The 19,883-nt window shown below is 38.3% G+C and overlaps 1 protein-coding gene across 1 annotated transcript; it reads right to left on the reverse strand.

The window, feature by feature from the left end:
- Window positions 1-13,984: 13,984 nt before the first annotated feature.
- Window positions 13,985-14,993, reverse strand: LOC309568978 (chemerin-like receptor 1; the record flags this gene model as incomplete). Its single annotated transcript, XM_082274742.1, has 1 exon — window positions 13,985-14,993. Exon 1 carries the CDS (start codon window positions 14,942-14,944, stop codon window positions 13,985-13,987), a length of 960 nt encoding a protein of 319 aa, XP_082130868.1. The 5' UTR covers window positions 14,945-14,993.
- Between the last annotated feature and the right edge of the window lie 4,890 nt (window positions 14,994-19,883).

Below are 19,883 nucleotides of genomic sequence, written 5' to 3' on the forward strand. Positions count from 1 at the left end.
ACTTGCGAGCCTACTGCGGGCGGGCGCGCGCCCGCCGAGGCGCGCGCCCGCCGCGGCTCGTTCACAGACAAGTCAGTGCGTGTGACCGGCGGACTCGATGTCCGCCAGTCACACTGCGATCGCTCCTGTGAAGGGAGAAAGACAGAGCAGCTTGTGTAAACAAGCTGCCTGTCAGTTCTCCCTGTGTAAAAGTGAAGATCTGTCCGTTCTACTATGTAGAACGGTTGATCTTTGCTTTTACACCAATAGGAATGTCCCTGCACAGTTAGAATCACGCCCCTAGGACACACTTAACCCCTCCCTGTCCAATAAAGTTAACCCCTTCCCTGCCAGTGTCATTTTTGCAGTAACAGTGCATATATATAGCACTGATTACTGCAGTAATGTCACTGGTACCCCCAAAAGTGTCAAAAATGTCAGTCAAGGGTCCAATCTGTCCGCTGCAATGTCGCAGTACCGAAAAAAAAATCGCAGATCGCCGCCATTACGCGTTAAAAAAAAACACCAAAAATGACAAAAATCTTTCCCTTTGTTAGTAAACGCGATAACTTTTGCGCAAACCAATCAAAATACGCTTTTTGCGATTTTTTTTTTTACCAAACATAGGTAGCATAAAACAAATTGGCTGAAAAATGTTAAAAAATTTTGATTTTTACATTTTTTTGGGGGGAATTTCATATAAAAAAATGTGAAAAATATTGTTATTTTTGCAAAATTTACGCTCTTTTTTTGTTTATAGCGCGTGATCAAAAAATCGCACAGGTGATCAAATACCACCAAAAGAAAGCTCTGTTTGTGGGAAAAAAAGGACGTCAAATTTGTTTAGGTACAGCGTCGCACGACCGCGCAATTGTCCGTTAAAGTCACGCAGTAAAAAATCGCAAAAAAACCCCTGGTCCTTTAGCAGCCAAATCTTCCGGGGCTTAAGTGGTTAACCTATAGCCAATAAAAGGTATCACTTAACCACTTCAGCTCTTTATGACCAGGCCCTATTTTGCGATACGGCTCTGCGCTATTTTAACTGACAATTGCGCGGTTGTGCGATGCTGTACCCAAATAAATTTTATGTCTTTTTTTCCCCACAAAAAGGGCTTTCTTTTGGTGGTATTTGATCCCCTCTGCAGTTTATATTTTTTGCACTATAAACAAAAAAATCCTGACAATTTTGAAATAAAAAAAAAAAATCTTTATTTTTTTACTTTCTGCTATAAAACATACCCAATAACATTTTTAAAAAAATCTAATTTCTTCATCAATATAGGCCAATATGTATTCTACTACATATTTTTTTTTTTTTTTTTATAAATCCCAATAAGCGTATATTAATTGGTTTTTGCAAAAATTATCACGTCTACAAACTATGGGATAGATTTATTGACTTTTTTTTATTGTTTTTACTAGTAATGGCGGTGATCAGCAAATTTTAGCAAGACTGCGATATTGCGGCGGACAAATGTGACACTAAGGCCCCTTTTTACACAGGCGGACCGTTCAGATCCGCCTTTTTGTTTTTTTGGCGGATCTGAACGGTCACCCCATGCATCTCTATGGAGCATCGGATGTCAACGGAGACATGTCCGCTGACATCCGATCCGATCTGTCAAATCTGGACGGATGGAAACCCTATTTTCCATCCATCCAGCGGATCGGATGCGATCGGATGACCGATGGTCCATTCCCATCCGATTTCCCCATAGAGATGTATGGGGAACTGATAGCTGTGTCTCTGCACACAGTGCAGAGAACAGCTGTCATCCTCCTGCTCAGTGGGGGATTGGCGGATCGATCCCCCACTGAGATAAACGGACGGGCTGTGTGAAAGGGGCCTTAGGGGGAGATTTACTAAGACTGGAACACTCAGAATTTGGTGCAGCTGTGCATGGTAGCCAATCAGCTTCTAACTTCAGCTTGTTTAATTAAGCTTTGACAATAAAACCTGAAAGCTGATTGGTTTCTATGTAGAGTTGCACCAGATATTGCAATTTCCACTTTTAGTAAATCTTCCCCTATGTGATACTTTTTGGGGACCAGTGACACCAATACAAAAGCTAAAAAAATGCACTGTCACTGTATAAATGACACTGGCAGGGAAGGGATTAATAAGAAACATAGAAACATAGAATGTGTCGGCAGATAAGAACCATTTGGCCCATCTAGTCTGCCCAATATATCTGAATCCTATGAATAGTCCCTGGCCCTATCTTATATGAAGGATAGCCTTATGCCTATCCCAATAACAGGGGCGATCAAAGGGTTAAGTGTGCCCCGAGTGAGTGCTTGCTAACTGTGTGGGGGGAGGTGCTGTGACTGGAGGAAAACAGAGATCCGTGTTCCTGCTTAGCAGAAACACAAAATCTCCATTTTCCTCCCTCACAGAACAGCGGTCTTACTTGTTTACATAGGCAAACCGCCGTTACGCCTCTCTAGAGAATGATGGCGAGTGGCTGGTGGTCATCGCATCCGCCAGACCTGCTGATTGGCTCTCGCTGTGGCCAATCACAGCGGGGGTGGGTCGGCATTGGCGTGCGCGCATGCCCTGCATCTCGTGCGTGTAATCATATACAGGTATGTGATTTAGCGCAGCTGGGCCGCCCTGCCACAGTATATATGCGACAGGCGGTCTGGAAGCAGTTAATCCTCTCATACAAAACCAAACCATGCCCACTGCCCCCACCCATAAATGGCCTGTGCAAGGGGCACATGGAAAGGCAACGCATGTAAAACAAAGTCAAAGAAAATTCCCAGCTTATCTTGCCAGCCAGTCTGCAACCAACTAAGCTTTCCTGACTAACAGTTTGCGTTAAAAACAGGGGTTTAGTTTGCACATATTTGCAAATACATGAATAGCTACAGAGCTGCTGCAAGGCACCCCAATATTTCTGCAGTCCTAACTCTATACATAGTAGAAGCACATGCCCTCTGCCTAACCGTTATAATGTCATAAAACACGCCAAAGAGAACGGCGAGAATAAGAGTAACACACTGATAGTTTAACTTCTACATGCATGGCTTCATTCACACTTGTACGACTCCAAAGTTCCACCGACTTTGGAGTGCAACTTTGAATGGGTGCAACTTGGATACAACTTTGGCTTTGACCAGTGATAATGGACAACTGTTGTATACTACTATATACTATAGTACTATTGTAAAACATTCAGGTACGACCTTCATGTAGCATTTGAGTAGTGATTGACCGATATCGTTTTTTACCGCTGATGCTGATACCCATTTTTTTGGTCAACGGATATCGGTATCAGCCGATATTGGCCGATATTTTCGGACGTTAAAAAAATATATATTTTTTTTAATGTCTACAGGTACTATGCTGGATGGATATGGGGGTCTAAAAGACCCCCTCTGTACTTAAAAGCATTCAAAATACCAAGTTTGGCTGTTTTGAATGCTGTAAGTTTTTGAATTCGGCGCCGCCAGTACCTGGAAGTGATGTCATGTCCTGACATCACTTCCGGGTACTCGGCGGCGTCAAATTCAAAGAAATGGAGGCCCGGTCAGACGGCGGCGGTGAAGGTAGGATGCCCTGGTCTCCCGGTGGGACAGGAGACTTGGAAGGTGGCAGGAGGGGGGGGACGTCCCCTCCCGATCCTTATGACAGCTGAGCGGCTTCTCAGCTGCATCGGTTGTCATTACAAGACAGCCGACCATCGGCTATGGACACCAGTACCGGGGTGATGCCTCTAGCTGCAGGCATCACCCTGGTACATGCACTTTCCCGAAATATCGGGAATATCGGTAAATCAAAAGTCCGATTCCAATATATCGGGGAAAGTGCATATCGGCCCCTGATATATCGGCTTCGCCGATAATTGGCCAATCTATTCTTTTGAGGGTTAATCACTTGCCGACCTGCCGGCCGCAGTTTTACTGCGGCAGGCTGGCTCGGCTGTCCGAAATGACATAGCGCTATGTTGGTCGGGCGTGGTGCTGGGGAGGCGCGCGCACCGCCGGTGGTGCACTACCATCCCCATTAGGCAGCGGGGATACTGCAATCGCTCCCCACTGAGAGAGAACAACGGTCTGCTGTTGTAAACACAGCTGGCCATTTTTATTTTTGAAATGATCACAAAGCGCCTGTGATCCTCCTATATAGGATCACAGGTCTCTATGATCATTTCACAAGCCCATCCCCCATGCAGTTAGAAAACACTCCCTTAGGCTCACACTTAACCCTTTGATCACCACTGTGTTAACCCCTTCCCTGCCAGTGTCATTATTACAGTAACAGTGCATATTTTTAGCACTGATTACTGTAGTAATGTCACTGGTCCCCCCAAAAGTGTCAAAAACGTCAAGTAGGGGGTCCGATCTGTCCGCCGTAATGTCGCAGTCCCGCTAAAAATCGCAGATCGCCGCCATTACTATTAAAAAAATAAAATAAATAACAACATTGGCATAAATCTTTCCCCTAGTTTGTAGACGCGATAACTTTTGCACAAACCAATCAAAATACGCTTATTGCGATTTTTTATTTATTTTTTTTAACCAAAAATATGTAGCAGAATACAAATTGGCCTAAAAGGATGAAAAATATAGATTTTTAAATCTTTTTTTTTTTTTTTTGGTGAATGTTATATAACAGAATGTAAAAAATGTATTTATTTTTTTTGTTCAGAATTGTCGCTTTTTATTTGTTTATAGCACAAAAAAATAAAAATTGCAGAGGTGAACAAATACCACCAAAAAAAAAAACAATCTCTATTTGTAGCAAAAAAGGACATCACCTTTATTTGGGTATGGCGCCGCACGACCGCACAATTGTTAGTTAAAGTAACGTAGTGACATATCACAAAAATCATGTTCATGGTCATGAAGGGCCAGTGCTGAAGTGGTTAAAGAGTAACCTGTGTGGCTAAAATCGATGGGTTATGATTTTGGCATTTCTGGTGAAATATCTTCAACATTGTAGAGCAAGTCCATCTGAATGTGACTAACAGTGGTGGTACAAGGTCATCTAGAGCCGGGACAATGTTGCACGACCGTGCAAATTCCATTAAAGTAACGCAGTGCCGAATCGCAAAAAATGGCCTGGTCATGAAGGGGGGTAAACCTTCCAGTGCTGAAGTGATTAAGGTAACTGAGTAACCGGTGTGGCTAAAATCGATGAGTTATGATTTTGGCATTTCTGGTGAAACATTTTCAACATCGTAGAGCAAGTCCATCCGAATGTGATCAACAGTGGTGGGACAAGGTCATCTAGAGCTAGTACAGTGTCACATGACTGCACAAATTTGGTTAAAGTAACGCAATGCTGTATCGCATTAAATCCTTTCGGTCCAGAACTGGATAACATTGAAGTCTATGCATGAAAGTCAGACCAAAGTAGTGCATAACCTACTCTGAGGTTTCTGCAACTTTAAGTTACACATATATGAATAGTTATCATTGGAAAACATGGGGAACGACTTGTCAAGCGACTTTGAGGTTCAAAGTTGCATAAGAAGTCACACTAGTGTGAATGGAGCTTAAAAGAAAAAGCAAAGAAAACAGAATACAATAAATAAATGATAATATAAGAACTATATACAGGCACAATTTAAAGTGGTCGGCATTAGGAACATACGCTCTACCCAATCATTTAGAAAAGAAGTTGAAATTACATTTGGAGTCAGTCCATGTAAAACCATTTTTGACCGATACCTACCTTAATCACATAGACTGGCCCTTCAAAGATGTGGCAGGTTAGTTCAGTTTATACTTTGCGTGTGGCTGGAATTGCTTCTGAAGTTTGCTTTGGGGCTTGACTATATTCTTCTATGATCTGGATAATGATCAGCAGCCTTAGCGACGTTCAGCCTTAGCGTTGTTTATTCTTTTGTCTTGTAAAGACAGAGATAGCTCTATGGCTATCTGTTAAGAGAAAAAACTTCACTGGAAGAACACGCGATCCACATCATGGTATGATAATACAATAAGATAGCGCATATCAAAAGCAAAACATTTCTTGATGTTAGATGGTACTTTTTATGCTTAACCATTTTAAGACCGGAAGGATTTGCCCCCTTAATGACCAGGCCCTATTTTGCGATTCAGCACTGCGTTACTTTAACGGACAATTGTGCAGTCGTGCGACTCTGTACCCAAACGAAATTTACGTCATTTTTTTCCCACAAACAGAGCTTTCTCTGTTTTTAACATTTTGTTATATGAAATTCCCCCCCAAAAAAAAGTAAAAATCTAATTTTTTTTAACACTTTAGGCCAATTTGTTTTCTGCTACATATGTTTGGTAAAAAAAATCGCAATAAGCGTATTTTGATTGGTTTGCGCAAAAGTTATCGCAGCTACTAACTACGGGAAATTTTATGTCATTTTTATTGTTTTTTTTTTAACTAGTAATGGCGGCGATCTGGCGGGGATCTGCGTTTTTTTTTTTTTGCGGGACTGCGACATTGCGGCGGACAGATCGGACCCCTAACTGACATTTGTGACACTTTTGGGGGTTCCAGTGACATTACTACAGTAATCAGTGCTATAAATATGCACTGTTACTGTAATAATGACACGGGCAGGGAAGGGGTTAACTTTATTGGTGATCGAGGGGTTAACTGTATGCCTGGTGCTTACTGACGTGTGTGGGTGGAGGGGGTTGTGTGACACAGGCACAGATCGCAGGTTCAGCTATGCTGAATCCTGTAATCTGTCACTGTCTATCACAGAGGAGATCCGCCCGCTTTGTTTACACAAGAGGGCGGATTTCCTCACTCAACCCCCGACGATCGGGAAAGAGAGACGGTGATCAACGCCGCTCCTCCCCTGGCCCGATTCCTGCTGTGTCTGAATACAGCTGGAGCGAGCCTCCGGCGGCGCGTGTGTGCCGCCCACAAGGTAAGGAGTCCAGCGACGTAGGTCGACGTCGCTGGACGATAACGAGCCACTTTGCCGCAGTACACTCAATGTGAGCGGTCGGCAAGTGGTTAAGCATATATAAGTCTTTGTATGTGTTTGAGGATTTAGATATATCTCCGTTTGAGGAAGGGCGTCATCTCACTAGCCCAAAACTGTTAGGGTCCTTTCACACGGGCGGTCCGTTTTTCCTCCCATCCGTTTGCGGATGAAAAACGGACATAATGTATGTCTATAGGATTGCGGACGTTAGCGGATGACCATCTATGAAGTTGTAAATAAAATGCTGTTTTCATCTTTCAAAAAGTGTTTCCCAATGCTAAGCCTTTCATTCATTATCTAAATTTTTGCTTTTGTCAATTTCAAAAGCCAGTATAAAGTAATATTGGTGGTAAAAAAAAAAAAAAGCAATAGTGGGTTTAACAAATTTTTTTTTTTTGTTTAATTCTCCTTTAGGAAACGTGGCATTTTGGTTTGATCTATAAAGTTGTAAATAAAATGCTATTTTTATCTTTCAAATAGTGTTTCCCAATGCTAAACCTATCATCCAATATCTAAATTGTTGCATTTATCAATTTCAAAACCAAGTATAAAGTAATATTAGTGGTAGAAAAAAAAACACTTGTGGGTTTAACTATATATATATATATATTTTTTTTTTTTTGTTTAATTCTCCTTTAGGAGATGTGGCATTTTGGTTTAATCTATAAAGACGTAAAAAAAATTGCTATTTTTATCTTTCAAATAGTGTTTCCCAATGCTAAACCTTTCATCCAATATCTAAATTGTTGCATTTGTAAATTTCAAAAGTCAGTATAATGTAATATTAGTGGTAAAAAAAAAAAAAAGAAAAGAAAAAAAAAGCACTTGTGGGTTTAACTATTTTCTTTTTGTTTACTTCTCCTTTAAGAGACGTGGCATTTTGGTTTGATCTATAAAGTTGTAAATAAAATGCTATTTTTATCTTTCAAATAGTGTTTCCCAATGCTAAACCTTTCATCCAATATCTAAATTATACTGGCTTTTGAAATTTAAAAATGCAACAATTTAGATATTGGAGGAAAGGTTTAGCATTGGGAAACACTATTTGAAAGATAAAAATAGCAATTTATTTACTTCTTTATAGATCAAACCAAAATGCCACATATCTTAAAGGAGAATTAAACAAAAAAATTAAAATAAATAAATAGTTAAACCCACAAGTGCTTTTTTATTTTTTTACCACTAATATTACTTTATACTGGCTTTTGAAATTTCCAAAACAACAATTTAGATATTGGATGGAAGGTTTAGCATTGGGAAACACTATTTAAAATATAAAAATAGCATTTTATTTACAACTTTAGTGATTAAACCAAAATGCCACGTCTCTTAAAGAAGAATTAAACAAAAAAAAAAAAATATTTAAACTCACAAGTGCTCTTTTTTTTTTAACTACTAATATTACTTTATATTTGCTTCTTAATATTACAAATGCAACAATTTAGATATTGGATGGAAGGTTTAGCATTGGGAAACACTATTTGAAAGATAAAAATAGCATTTTATTTACAACTTTATAGATGAAACCAAAATACCACATCTCTTAAAGGAGAATTAAACAAAAAAATAAATAAATAGTTAAACCCACAAGTGTTTTTTTTTTTTTTTTTTTTTTTTTACCACTAATATGATTTTATTCTGCCTTTTGAAATCTACAAATGCAACAATTTAGATATTGGATGGAAGGTTTGGCATTGGGAAACACTATTTGAAACATAAAAATAGCATTTTAATTACAACTTTATAGATCAAACCAAAATGCCACATATCTTAAAGGAGAATTAAACAAAAAAAATTAAAATAAATAAATAGTTAAACCCACAAGTGCTTTTTTATTTTTTTACCACTAATATTACTTTATACTGGCTTTTGAAATTTCCAAAACAACAATTTAGATATTGGATGGAAGGTTTAGCATTGGGAAACACTATTTGAAAGATAAAAATAGCATTTTATTTACAACTTTATAGATCAAACCAAAATGCCATGTTTCCTAAAAGAGAATTAAAAAAAAAAAATTGTTAAACCCGCAAGTGTTTTTTATTTTTAATTTCCTTTATTTTTTTACCACTAATATTACTTTATACTGGCTTTTGAAATCTACAAATGCAACCATTTAGATATTGGATGAAAGGTTTTGCATTGGGAAACACTATTTGAAAGATAAAAAATAGCATTGTATTTACAACTTTGAAGATCAAATCAAAATGCCACGTCTGTTAAAGGAGAATTACAAAAAAAAAAAAAAAAAAAAAATAAAAAATAGTTAAACCCACAAGTGTTTTTTTTTTCTTTTACTACTAACATTACTTTATACTGGCTTTTGAAATTTCCAAAACAACAATTTAGATATTGGATGGAAGGTTTAGCATTGGGAAACACTATTTGAAAGATAAAAATAGCATTTTATTTACAACTTTATAGATCAAACCAAAATGCCATGTCTCTTACAGAAGAATTAAACAATAAATAAATAAATAAATAAAAGTTAAACCCACATGTGCTTTTTTTTTTTTTTTGCCACTAATATTACTTTATACTGGCTTTTCAAATTTACAAATGCAACAATTTAGATATTGGATGAAAGGTTTAGCATTTGGAAACACTATTTGAAAGATAAAAATAGCATTTTATTTACAACTTTGGAGATCAAACCAAAATACCATGTCTCTTACAGAAGAATTAAACAAAAACAAAAAAAAAATAGTTAAACCCCCTTTTGTTTTTTTTTTGTTTTTTACCACCAATATTACTTTATACTGGGTTTTCAAATTTACAAATGCAACAATTTAGATATTGGATGAAAGGTTTAGCATTGGGAAACACTATTTAAAAGATAAAAATAGTATTTTAATTACAACTTTATAGATCAAACCAAAATGCCACGTCTCCTAAAGGAGAATTAAAAAAAATAAAAAAAAAATAAAAAACAGTTAAACCCACAAGTGTTTTTTTTTCCTTTTACTACTAATATTACTTTATACTGGCTTTTGAAATTTACAACTGCAGCAATTTTGATATTGGATGAAAGGTTTAGCATTGGGAAACACTATTTGAAAGATAAAAATAGCATTTTATTTACAACTTTATAGATCAAACCAAAATGCCACGTCTCCTAAAGGAGAATTAAACAAAAAAAATAAATAAATAGTTAAACTCACAAGTGTTTTTTTTTTATTTATTTAAAAAAATCTCCCGCTTATATTACTTTATACTGGCTTTTCAAATTTACAAATGCAACAATTTACATATTGGATGAAAGGTTTAGCATTGGGAAACACTATTTGAAAGATAAAAATAGCATTTTATTTACAACTTTGGAGATCAAACCAAAATGCCACGTCTGTTAAAGGAGAATAAAAAAAAACAAAAAAAAATAAAAAATAGTTAAACCCACAAGTGTTTTTTTTTTTCTTTTACTACTAATATTACTTTATACTGGCTTTTGAAATTTACAACTGCAGCAATTTTGATATTGGATGAAAGGTTTAGCATTGGGAAACACTATTTGAAAGATAAAAAATAGCATTTTATTTACAACTTTAGAGATCAAACCAAAATGCCACGTCTCCTAAAGGAGAATTAAACAAAAAAAAAAAAAAAAATTGTTAAACCCCCCTTTTGTTTTTTTTAGTTTTTTTTCCCGTTTTTTTTACCACCAATATTACTTTATACTGGCTTTTCAAATTTACAAATGCAACAATTTAGATATTGGATGAAAGGTTTAGCATTGGGAAACACTATTTGAATGATAAAAAATAGCATTTTATTTATGACTTTATAGAATAAACCAAAATGAGGGACAAATAAAGAGGAAAGAGAGACAGAGGGACTTTGTTCCAAATCAGGGACACGCCCTTGAAATTTGGGACAGTTAGGAGCCATGCTAATCCCACCAATCCACTATATAATGAAAATGAGCATAGGCAGTCTAACATTTTATAGATTTAATGGAGAAGTGAGTACAGACCCAAAGGGACAGGAAGTTTGTTAGTCACAGTTTTATCGTGTAAAAATTCATGGAAAAAGCCTAAAGAAAATAAAGAAAACTAAAGCAGCGGCACCTTAGCAGTGTTAATTTTAACATCAAATTTCGATTTAGTTTTAGGTATAGTCTTTTGACAAAAATGTAATTTTAGTCTTAGTCATATTTTAGTCATCTGAGTTGTTTTGGTTTCAGTCGTATTTTAGTCGACTAAAATCTCCAGTACATTTTAGTCAACTAAAATCTAATGGGTTTAGCTAAATTTTAAAGCATTATTTCTTTAGAACTGCCAAACATTATATACTCCTGGAGTAACAATCTAATAACATGTTTATTATTTATGGTAATAAGGTTTGAACATGCGCCAAAGACACAGATTTAGCCGTTGTGATACAAATTCAATTTAGTTTTAGTCACAGTCTTTTGACTAAAATGCCATTTTAGTTTTAGTCATATTTGAGTCTTTAGTTAAGGCTCATTAAAAATGAATGCCTTCCTGCCTATCAATGTGCTAGACAGAAAAAATAGCAGAAATCCATTTTACATACCAAGGACCGATGATTTGATCGAGATGTAGTTTGTAGCCCACACCTGTGACTGTGTATGGCTTAGTTAGTGTAGTTAGGTGTTTACCTGACTTACTTATTTTTTTTGGAGTTTGGTTTAACCACTTCAGCTCTGGAAGGTTTTACCCTCTTCCTGACCAGGCCATTTTTTTTTTTTTTTTTCGCGATATGGCACTGTGTTACTTTAACTGACAATAAAATAAAAATATAAATTAAAAAAAAATTTAAATATAATAGATGTCCTTATTTTTCCCCACAAAAAGAGCTTTCTTTTGGGAGTATTTGATCAACTCTGCGGTTTTTATTTTTTATGCTAAAAACAAAACAAAAAAAAAATACTGACAATTAAAAAAAAAAAAAAAAAAATTGTTACTTTCTGCTATAAAACACACCCAAAAATTTTTAAAAAAATCTAATTTCTTCATCAATTTAGGCCAGTATGTATTCTGCTACATGTTTATGGTAAAAAAATAAAAATACAAGCAAGTGTATTTTGATTGATTTGCGCAAAACGTATAGCGTCTACAAACTATAGGATAGATTTATGGACTTTTGTTTTAATATTTTTTACTAGTTATGGCAGCGATCAACGATTTTTAGTGGAACTGCGACATTGCAGAGGACAAATCTGACACTTTTTTCGGGACCAGAGACACTAATATAGTGATCAATGCTAAAAAAAAAATGCACCGTCACTGTACTAATGACACTGGCAAGGAAGGGGTTAACATCAGGGGTGATCAAAGGGTTAACTGTGGTCCCTGGAGTGCTTTTTTTTTTTACTGTGTTGGGGGGTGGTTACACTGTAGGAAGACAGGGGTCCGTGTTCCTGCTTAGCTTAAGATCTCTGCCTTCCTTACTAGCAGAACGGTGGTCTACCTTATTTACCTAGACTGCCGTTCTGCCTCTCTCCGAATGATCGCTGGGTTCCCGGTGGACATCGGGTCCGCCGGACCCGCTGATTGGCTCCCAGTGTGTCAAATTACAGCGGGAGCGGGCCTCTGGTGGCGCGTGCGCATGCACGCGTCCTAGACTAGGAAAAATAAATTGTGTACAGCTACACAATTTTGCACTTAAGGGCCGCCCTGCAGCAGTATATGTACGTGGGGCGGTCCTTAAGCAGTTGAGCTACTAAATAAAAAGGCAGTGTTCACTTTAAAGTCTTAGTCGACGTATTGCTTAGCGAACAACAGTCTATGTTTAGTTTCCTCATTAAAAATCATTAAAAAAATCATCAAAAATGAAGTACTGTAAACATTCACTTTATAAAATGAACAATTGCTTTGGTAAATGATCAGTCTCTACCCTTTAGTGAATCAACCCCAATGATGATTTACTAGAGGACAAGAAGGTTTACTTAGCTTAGTGAAATGGCATTCATGTAAATCATCTAATTATTTACAAATTAAATTCCAATTTATTTAAAGCGTCACAAAGCTTAAAGCGGAGTTCCGGCCTCAAAATCGCCACAATCGATTTTGTGCCATCCGCTTGCTGAGTGTAACCTGAAAAACAATTGGATAGTCCCATTTTTTTTTTTTTTTTACTTACCTTGATTCAGAAGAAAATATACTCACCTTTCTTCCACTTCCTCCCTCTGCGGCCGCGGCCAGCGCCGTCACTTCCTGTCCTGAAATGCGTCCTGGGAGCTCTTACTCCTCACTCCCAGAAGGCAATGGGCAGTGACGTAGGCGGACGGCTGCTCCTCACATCACGTTATTTGCAAAAAGGAAATGATGCAATGATATGGAAACCAATCGCATAGTACTGCTCATGTGCGAGATTTCGCGCCGCATTCTGCATGCACAATGAACTCAAACCAGGAAGAAGGGAAAACATCTATACACTGCGGCTTCGTATAACCCCAGCAAAGATGGCCGTGCTCAGCAAAGGATTTTAAAAGTAAGAGTTTCTGATAAATCAAAACATATAAAACTATTAACTATGGGATTAGCGGATATATTAAGGGCTAAGGATCACTATTTGGGCAGTATTTTTATCAAAAAAACATTCCTGAGGCCGGAATCCGCTTTAAACAACTAAATCTATTATGTTACAAGGCATATAACATTTTGTTTTTACACTGTTAACATTTCCCCTACTCCTTTAGTGGAGGAAGTTACAACTTCATCATCGCATCCTTCACAGTTAGTTTATTCGCATTCCATCGTAATATGTATACATTGTGTCGTGTGAACATTGTCATGTATTTTTTTGTATATGTAATAACCACATTTCTATCATGTATTAATAAAATATATAATTTTTTCTAAACATTTTTTCATTGATATGATCAAACACAAACATAAAAGTGCCTAAAAAAGTCCTAATATTCAGGGGAAAAAATTTTGTTTAGTTCATGATGGATGTGGCACCACTAGTATTTTGATGCTACTCCTTTAGTAAGTCAACTCCAATATTTATTACTTCTCTTACAATTTATTAGAATTAAAAAAAATCACTTTTTTGAGTTCATTAGTCCTTGTTCCATTTTTTTTCTTCACCAACGGGCAGCAGGAAACTCATGCTTATCCATATGTGGTTAGTTCAACTTTTTCTGAGCTACAAGCAGATTTATCTGCGTTGACTTCAGGCCGTTCGCTGAAGAGGTCTTCCAGTCTAGCTGGCATGGACTTTATAAAACCTTTTTTAAAATCTTGGGAACAGAAAACATAGACGAGTGGATTGATGCAGCTGTTGAAATAAGCCAGGCAGACGCAAATTTCAGAGATGATCATGTTAGTTTTCCAGTATTCGATGTTGTAAGGAACAAATGGCCACGTATTGTAGGGAAACCAACAGATGAAGAAGCAAAGCACAATGATAATGATGACTTTTAAGTGTTTTTGCGAACGTTTTTGTGTTTTAAGAGATCTGACTTTGTAAGCAATTAGAACATAGGAGATGATAATTATGATAAATGGTAATGAAAACATACATACGTTTTGGATGATAAACATCTTGTCAACCTTTCGAGTATCTATATCATCGTTAAGCCATGCCTCATACTTAGGAAAGCAGTCTGAGTTGTCTTCTGTGACGTATTTGCACACCACATGCGGCACGCTGCTCAACACACAAAGCAGCCAAGTAAATGCTGCTACTATGCTGGCCAGTCTACGTGTCCTGTATATTCGACTCCAAAATGGCCACATGATGGAGACACACCTGTCGATACTGATAACAGTCAAAAAATAGACACTAGAAAACATGTTGATGAGCATCACGGTTGTGGCAAGTTTACACATATCTCTGTCAAAAAAAGTCTTCCAAAGCGTAGCCCATTGTGAAATACGGAGAGGAAGAACGAGGTTACAGATGAGATCGGCAATGGCCAAGTTGAGGAACCAAACAGAATTGACAGTCTTCATCTTGAAGCTGGCAACCCAGATGACTAGACCATTACCTATGACTCCGATAATGAATGTAATGCTGTAGCAAACGATGGATAGAATCTGTATAAATCTATAAGCTTCGAATATTGGCATAACAATCCCAAGGAAATCAACAAAGTCTAAATAATCTGTTTGATTTGATGCCTCAGAGTTTGAGTAATCCAGTTGATGTGACTCCTCAGAACTATTCCAGAAGTCTTGAATCCAGGTATCGGACTGAGGAAAAGCTGCCATGTTTTTGTTTCTCTGCAGAAAAAGATACATACACTGTATATGAGGAGACAGTTGAACAACTATTTATGCATTCATATCTATCTATCTATCTATCTATCTATCTATCTATCTATCTATCTATCTATCTATCTATCTATCTATCTATCTATCTATCTATCTATCTATCTATCTACTGATCTATCCTTTTTTGAGAAGACATTAGTAGTTACATTATCTGTCTGATGATTCAGTTTCTTTCATATTCATAGTAAACCTATTGAAAAGTTTGTTCCCACCAAAGATAATATCAAAGGACCTTGTTCTAAGCAGCAAAGAACATTTGTATATGATTTCAGTAGGAAAATACTATACTGTATGACTTAAAATCCCGTACCATACCTTACAATGGGCTGTCTATTGGGCTTCTCCTCAATGTGAAGATGACAATGTCAAGAACGATTCTCCCTATACTCTCTTCTCGATGTATTCTAGAGTTTTATATAACTGATTTGTCATTGCATTGTTAGCACTTGGAACGGATTTGTCTGAAAGCCAAATGTAAAAGGAAGACACAGGACACAGATAAGATCATTGATAAGGGCTACATAGATTTAACAGTTAAAAAAAAAAAAAAAGGACATTTGGATATTTTTAATATTTCCACTACAGTGCAAGAATGTTCACATTTTAACCACTTCTGGACCGGAAGGATTTGCCGCCTTAATGACCAGGCCATATTTTGCAATTCGGCACTGCGTTATTTTAATGGACAATTGTGTGGTCGTGCAACGCTGTACCTAAATGAAATTGATGTCCTTTTTTCCCCACAAATAGAGCTTTCTTTTGGTGGTATTTGATCACCTCTGCGTTTTTTTATTTTTTGCTCTATAAAAAAAAAAAAAAAAAATATATATATATTTTTTACTTTCTTTTTGCTTTAAAACATATCCAATAAAAAATGTAAAAAAATTAAATTTCTTCATAAATTTAGGCCAATATTTATTCTGCTACATGTTTTTGGTAAAAAAAAAAAAATCCCAATAGGCGTATATTGGTTGTTTTGTTTTTTGCTCTATAAACAAAAAAAGAGCGACACTTCTGAAAAAAAAAAAAAAACGATATTTTCCACTTTCTGCTAAATGACATTCCCAAAAAAAAAATAAAAAAATCAAACTTTTTAACATTTTAGGCCAATTTGTTTTCTGCTACATATTTTTGGTAAAAAAAAAAATCGCAATAAGCGTATTTTGATTGGTTTGCGCAAAAGTTATCGCGACTACTAACTACGGGAAAGATTTATGTAATTTTTATTGTTATTTTTTTTTTTTACTAGTAATGGCGGCAATCTGCGATTTTTTGAGGGACTGCTACATTGCGGCGGACAGATCGGACCCCTAACTGACAATTTTAACACTTTTTGGGGGGGACCAGTGACATTACTACAGTAATCAGTGCTAAAAATATGCACTGTTACTGTAATAATGACACTGGCAGGGAAGGGGTTAACAGTGTGGGTGATCAAGGGGTTAAATGTGTACCTAGGGGTGTTTTTATAACTGGGGTGGGGCGTGGCTTGTGAAATGACCACAGAGACCTTTGTTCCTATATAGCAGGATCACAGGCGCTCTGCGATTATTCCAGGAAGAAGAACGGCTAGCTGTGAAAAGGCGTTTAAATCCAGCTTTCCAGAAACTAATTTGGTAAATATATGCTGTTCTTAAACCCCTGCAATGTTAAACCCCCTCCTTGTGACATGAAAATCATTTTTGACAAATTTTCAAACCACAATAATTCTAAGGGGGATGTTTTAGGATGGAGAGCGGAGGAAGGGGCTAGTAAATAAATAATTTACTGGTTCCTTCTTTTTCTAAATGAACACAATGAACACTCTCGCTCACCGTGTCTGTTCATAACCTAAGCATAGTAAACTGTTAACTATTCTTCAGTTTGTGAATGGACAGGAAGCCACTCAGCACAGAGCACTTCCCATTCATTCACTGTTCGGTGCAGCTGAGGAATTCCATCCAACTTGCAGGAATGTTCTAGGACACTCGCACAATACCCAGATGTCCATTCCAATGGACTAACAGACTGTACACACTTCATCTACACCACCTTTTGGGCCACATTCTTACCGCCATTCCACTATTATTATTGTATCAAAGAAAGGCAATACTTATGCCTTCATACTTTTCACTCTTTATGACTGTGACATATATTGTATATACCAATTACCTGCTGCTTATCTCACTGTCAACTGGCAATCAGGAGTTGGTGAATTCTTCTTGCCATTAGGTGAATGTCCTCCAAGCTATATTGGGTTATCTGCTCTGACGTATTAGAGTAAAGAGATCGTTAGTGTCGTTCATTCCTGCTACACACTACTACGCGTAGCACCCTCCTAGATGGGTGTTAGGAAAAGCATAGTCTGTTCCATCTGCTTATCAGGGGAGCCTGATCAGTAGTTCTGCCTGTTACATGTGTCCATGTGTGATTTATCTGGACTGAGAGAGTGTCCCCACTGTATCCAATAGGGGAGCCTGTTGGACAGTGGAGGAAACCCAGTCAGTGACACACAGGCTTTTGTGGCAGTTCCAGTGGGTGGGCACAACAGCGGTGCATCCTGGTATAGGTGATAAAAGCCAAGGGCACATGTTACAGGGCGTCTTTGGGCGGGAAGCCAGGTCCCAGGAGGACGGTGATGTCTCTCCTCCAGTCAGTGTCGAAAGTGGTCACAGGCAGTCAGCCTAGTTGACCGGAAGTGTGGTGCTGAGCTAAGAGGTCCAGAGGATACTGACAGTTGAGCAAGTGGCAGAGCAACCTGAGGAAAAACAGTGTCCATGAGTACCATGGAGCTTGCCAGGGGTCTGCCCATAAAGGGGACCACTCCGGTGAGAGTCAGTGGACAGGAGCTAACACACACAGCAAGTGAGAAAGGGGGTGCCAAGGTAGCCAAGGTAGGACCCTGAAGGTCTAATACAACAGGATCACATTTACTATCTTCACTTCAGTGGCAGGGTGAAGCAGCGGCCTTGCTGCATTCTGCAGTTAGATGTCCTCTACATTGTGCATAGTTCAAGTTGGAGTATCCTACTCATCCCTTCTCCCTTCCAATTTCCAATAAAAAACAAATCCACTGGACTGCTCATTGTCTGAGCCAAGTGTTAAAGCGATAGGATTTTACAGACTGTTGCTATGGGTAACCCAGGGGAATCCATTCTCAGCAGCTCCCTAGGGGGCAGTGCAACATACGTAAATTTTGGAATGAGCTCCTAAGGAGGCAACACGTCGCAAAACATGTAGGGCTTGAACCTACATCCATTTTTCTATTCAACCTTATCCGCATTGACAGCCACGGGGGGACCCTGATACTTTAGAGGTCCTTCAGTGGCAGACTACATGCAGTTTGGTTGATGGTTTCTATTCCATATGGTTTTATAATTGTGTGTTTATGTGCTTTTATTATGTTTTTTGTAAAATAAATAAATTATGTGATTTTTTTACTATTGATGCCTAAAAAGTCCATGTTTTTCCAGTTCCTATTCAGCAACGATAACTTGCCACAAATTTGTGGCAGTGTTGAATTGTAAGTCTGTTAACTTGCGGCACGTTTTCACTGGTAAGTTGTACACTTGCAGAGAAATTGAAGCTCACTTTTACAATTTGTAGCAAATTTGCGTGGCAAGTCTCTAGCAAGAGCAAAGTCGCAGTGGTGAGTCTACAGCAAGAGTTCTGCAAGTCTACAGCATGAAAATTCAGCCACAGTGCCCCCTGTGGTGGGATGACTATTGCACAACATAACTGAGCCAGAACTTGCAGCAGACTTGCAGAATGTTTGTGTAGTGCTACCCCTGTAGAGGCCGCTGGTGAATGTGGTTGTCTTCCACCCTGCACAGCCAAGCACACACATTTCCAGTCACTCAGAGATAAGAAGCAGTCCTCGCAGTTTTTTTTTTTTTTTTTCTTTTAGGGGAATTGAACTTGGATGGGGAAGGGTGCATATGGGATACCCATTTGATCAATTAAACTCTGTAGGGACTTAAACTATATTCACTCCCGTGTATACATTCTCTCCTCTTCTACCTCCAGCACACACTTGCTAGCAGACTGTCACTTCCTGGACCAGCTAGCACAGGTTTCAGACTCAGCACAATTTCAGCTGAGTCTGGGTAATTGCCCTTTGTAGGCAGACCCCTATAGTGTAGCAAAAATTGAAGTCTTTACCGATCTGTGGCTACTATTCTCTGTACCAATTCTTTAGGCACTGCCAGCCCTCCTGGCTGCAACTGCTGCTCTCCACTGCCCGTGCCACCACAGTCCTCCTGCCTGGTTCTCTACCCATCCCAGTCTTCTCAGATGTGCCTCCCAGTCCACCTGATTGTGTGTCACTCACCAGCCCTCTTGGCTGTTCCTGTTCCTCCTGGAGATTTGCCTGGCAGTGTTCTCACACTGTCCTCTCCTTGCTCCCCTGCCTCCTGGCCAGGGCAACTCCATGTGTCTTGAGAGGGTCCTGTCCACACCTGAGCCCAAGCCAAAGGTCACTCAACCCCCCCCCCCGACTGGGGAGCTCCCTCAAAGGCCACCGACAGCCTAACACTACTGCTCCAGTTTCCACCTAAATATACTCCTCCCCAGCTGGGCTGACCCAGAGTATTTGAAAGGGCCTTCTCTCTGCTAACCCAGGTTGGGGATTGGTGAGGGCCCTCAGAATAATCCAGGTAGCTCCCCCTTACCTCCCCTCCCATTCTTCTGGAAGTTTCCAGTAAGTTCGAGAAGTATGGGAAGGTCTCAGTGATGCTGCCTGTGAGTCATCCAGCTC

Source organism: Pelophylax lessonae, assembly GCF_965119305.1.
Source record: "Pelophylax lessonae genome assembly, chromosome: 12".
Classification (NCBI taxonomy): domain Eukaryota; kingdom Metazoa; phylum Chordata; class Amphibia; order Anura; family Ranidae; genus Pelophylax; species Pelophylax lessonae.